This window comes from Montipora capricornis, chromosome 14, assembly GCF_036669925.1.
Source record: "Montipora capricornis isolate CH-2021 chromosome 14, ASM3666992v2, whole genome shotgun sequence".
Taxonomy (NCBI): domain Eukaryota; kingdom Metazoa; phylum Cnidaria; class Anthozoa; order Scleractinia; family Acroporidae; genus Montipora; species Montipora capricornis.
The window spans coordinates 30,987,214-30,989,713 of record NC_090896.1 but is presented as its reverse complement, the minus strand read 5'-3'; the positions used below and the strand labels follow the sequence as shown (position 1 = coordinate 30,989,713).

The window sequence follows — 2,500 nt, the reverse complement described above, 5'->3', positions numbered from 1 at the left end:
AAGTGAATCCCGGCCGACAAAAAGAGCACGCTGATTTGCCACTGACGTTTGTGATTGAACCAATAGGACAAGGAACGCACTGCCAACAGCATGAGACGCTTCCTGAAACTTTATAGTACCCAGGTTCACACGGTAAACTGCAATGCGAGTGAGGAAGCTTAGACGTCCAGCCATTCCATGATATATTATTGCTGACGAACTGAAGCCTCCGTGTAGTCCATTCCCAGGTCCCAAGCGTGACAAATTTCTTCCCACCAGGAGACTTCGAGTCGCGTTGTAAGCTTTTCACCAAATAGTTTCCTTTAGCAAAATAAAAGACAAATTTTATTCAATTCACTTAAACTAAAACCTGCCAATACACTGGCTTTTACGTGATAGGCCATTTTCAAAAATACCATAAGACTCTTTGTTTGCTCTCCAAAATTTTCCATAAGCATTGCTTCCAGTTTCTCTTTGGCAATGGTCCCAAAAGAAAATAAAAACAATACTTATGCAAAATTCTGGAAAGCAAGCATAGCAGGTGCGTAACTAGCAGACATCATTTCCGTTCACTTTTTTTAAGCTGCTGTCAGTCATAAGTGATAGCTTGTTTACATCATTGTTATCATTATTATTAGTTAAACCATTTACACTTTCCTACCCAAGGGTGTTGTCGTTACTGAATAAATTTTGGTGTCTTTTTAAAGTTGTTTGAGAAACAAAGACAGAAATCGAAGTTGATAGAACCAAGATGGCCGCCACTTGTAGCTACTTGTATCCGTTCAAAAGAAATTTTCTTTCCGAAACGAATGTTTCCAAGTTTAGCAGCGCTTCTAGCGTCAATCCCCGTAAATCTTTCTCAGGTTCCCAAAGCAGAAATAAGGAGCGAAAGACTCCTACATTCTTTTTCGAAGAATGCACCGTTTTCTAAACTCGTAATGCCAGTCTAGCTACTAGTTTTTCTTGATGAAACTTACACGGTAACTAACTGGACGACATGTGAATTCCTTCGAGCATTTACCACTTCAGGTGTGAAGGACTCCTGACAAACATAGCCCTATTTATACTTTAAAAAACTGCAATTAATTTACAGAGTTTTCGTTCGAGGCCGGACGTTTTGTCCCGGCCGATTGTTTGCCATTTCACGTCCGGTGGTTTGACGCCATAAATATGTAGCTTTGTTGGCTCCCTTTTCTTTTTGGACTTGGGTATCTCAGGATGGACTGAAGAAACACAAGACCACGCGCAATAAATCCTTGGCATTTCAGTTTTCTGTCCTTTTCTTCAATCTCAGGAAATTCAATGTAAACAGCATTTCTGAGTAATTTCATAGTAATTTATAAGTTAGCATTAGATTCCATCCCTCAAACCCACATTTCCCTTCTTATTTAACTTACACGACGTACAATCTACTTTAGACTTCAAATCTACTTCAAAGAAACAAACATTTCAATGTGCAGAGAACATTCAGTTTATGCGAGCCGAAGAGTTGAAACCGGATCGATGGGTTCCCTTGCATCCACTAGACTAACGAGACAAGCTCCTGAAAAATCGAATTTTTTAGAGTATTGACATAGTGGTACCCAGCAAAACAAGTAAAAGCTAACCGTCTTCAAAGTGATTTTTAGACCTAAATACTGTAGATCAGCGCGGCTTTGCTTAGAAACGATATTTCTTGTTGAACTAAAGCTCTAATTCTGCCTGTTTTCATTCTTTTTACAGCGGTAAGCTTGTCATATTTAAGAGGGGATATTACGTCGTGTAATTGTAAGGAAATGTGCCAGAGTGGTTTTAGTGGATGGAATCTAATACTAACCTTGTAGGTTAATTTATAAGGGGACCCAGTAGGGAGGTGTCGCTCCAAATGCACTTGCAAATCGGCTTTACAACGGAAAATAACCATGTCCGGTACTTCATTATTAAATCCGGTACTTTGAAAACCTATTGAAAACCCTGCATTTATCCCAAGGGTTGCAAATGTAACCCGGTTTTGTGTCGTCCCTGTATGCCGGTTACACACGAGCAACTTTTCCTTATTTAACAATTATTCGCCGAAGGCGAAGTGATTATCGGTGAATATTCACCTAGACGAAGTCGAGGTGAATATTCACCGATAATCACTGAGCCTGAGGCGGATAAATGTTTTAGTATAAATACACAGGTGATTATTTCAAAAAAGAGAAAAAAAAAAACATTTCAACGCGAAATCATCTTCACTTACGGTGGCAAAACGACTACTGGCAGCCATTTTGTCCGTCGAGGTGATTATCGGTTGATAATCCGAGATAGCGAGCCAATGAGAGCGCGCGATTTTATATAATCACCTGTGTATTTATACTAACAAGTTTTCTTTGTTGGTTCTGCAACTTGTCAAGTTGCATGCTAGCTTTTGAACAAGTGCACTTTTCAAGGAAAAACTTAAGAAGTTGAAAAACTTGTCAGACTGTACGGGTCACCAAGGAAAACTTGTCAACAAAATTGAGAATGATTGCGGGCGCTCAGCGGCCTTGTTCTCGTGCTC

The 2,500-nt window shown here is 39.7% G+C and overlaps 1 protein-coding gene across 1 annotated transcript in view; it reads right to left on the bottom strand.

Annotated features, from left to right (window-relative positions):
• The window catches only part of LOC138032986 (extracellular calcium-sensing receptor-like), a 7,513-nt gene that overhangs the window by 1,284 nt on the left and 3,729 nt on the right, over positions 1-2,500 (bottom strand). The window contains exon 2 of the mRNA XM_068880711.1: positions 1-300. This exon is cut by the window's left edge and continues 1,284 nt beyond it. Within this exon, the coding sequence (XP_068736812.1) occupies positions 1-300 (300 nt within the window). The remainder of the gene's footprint in view (positions 301-2,500) is intronic.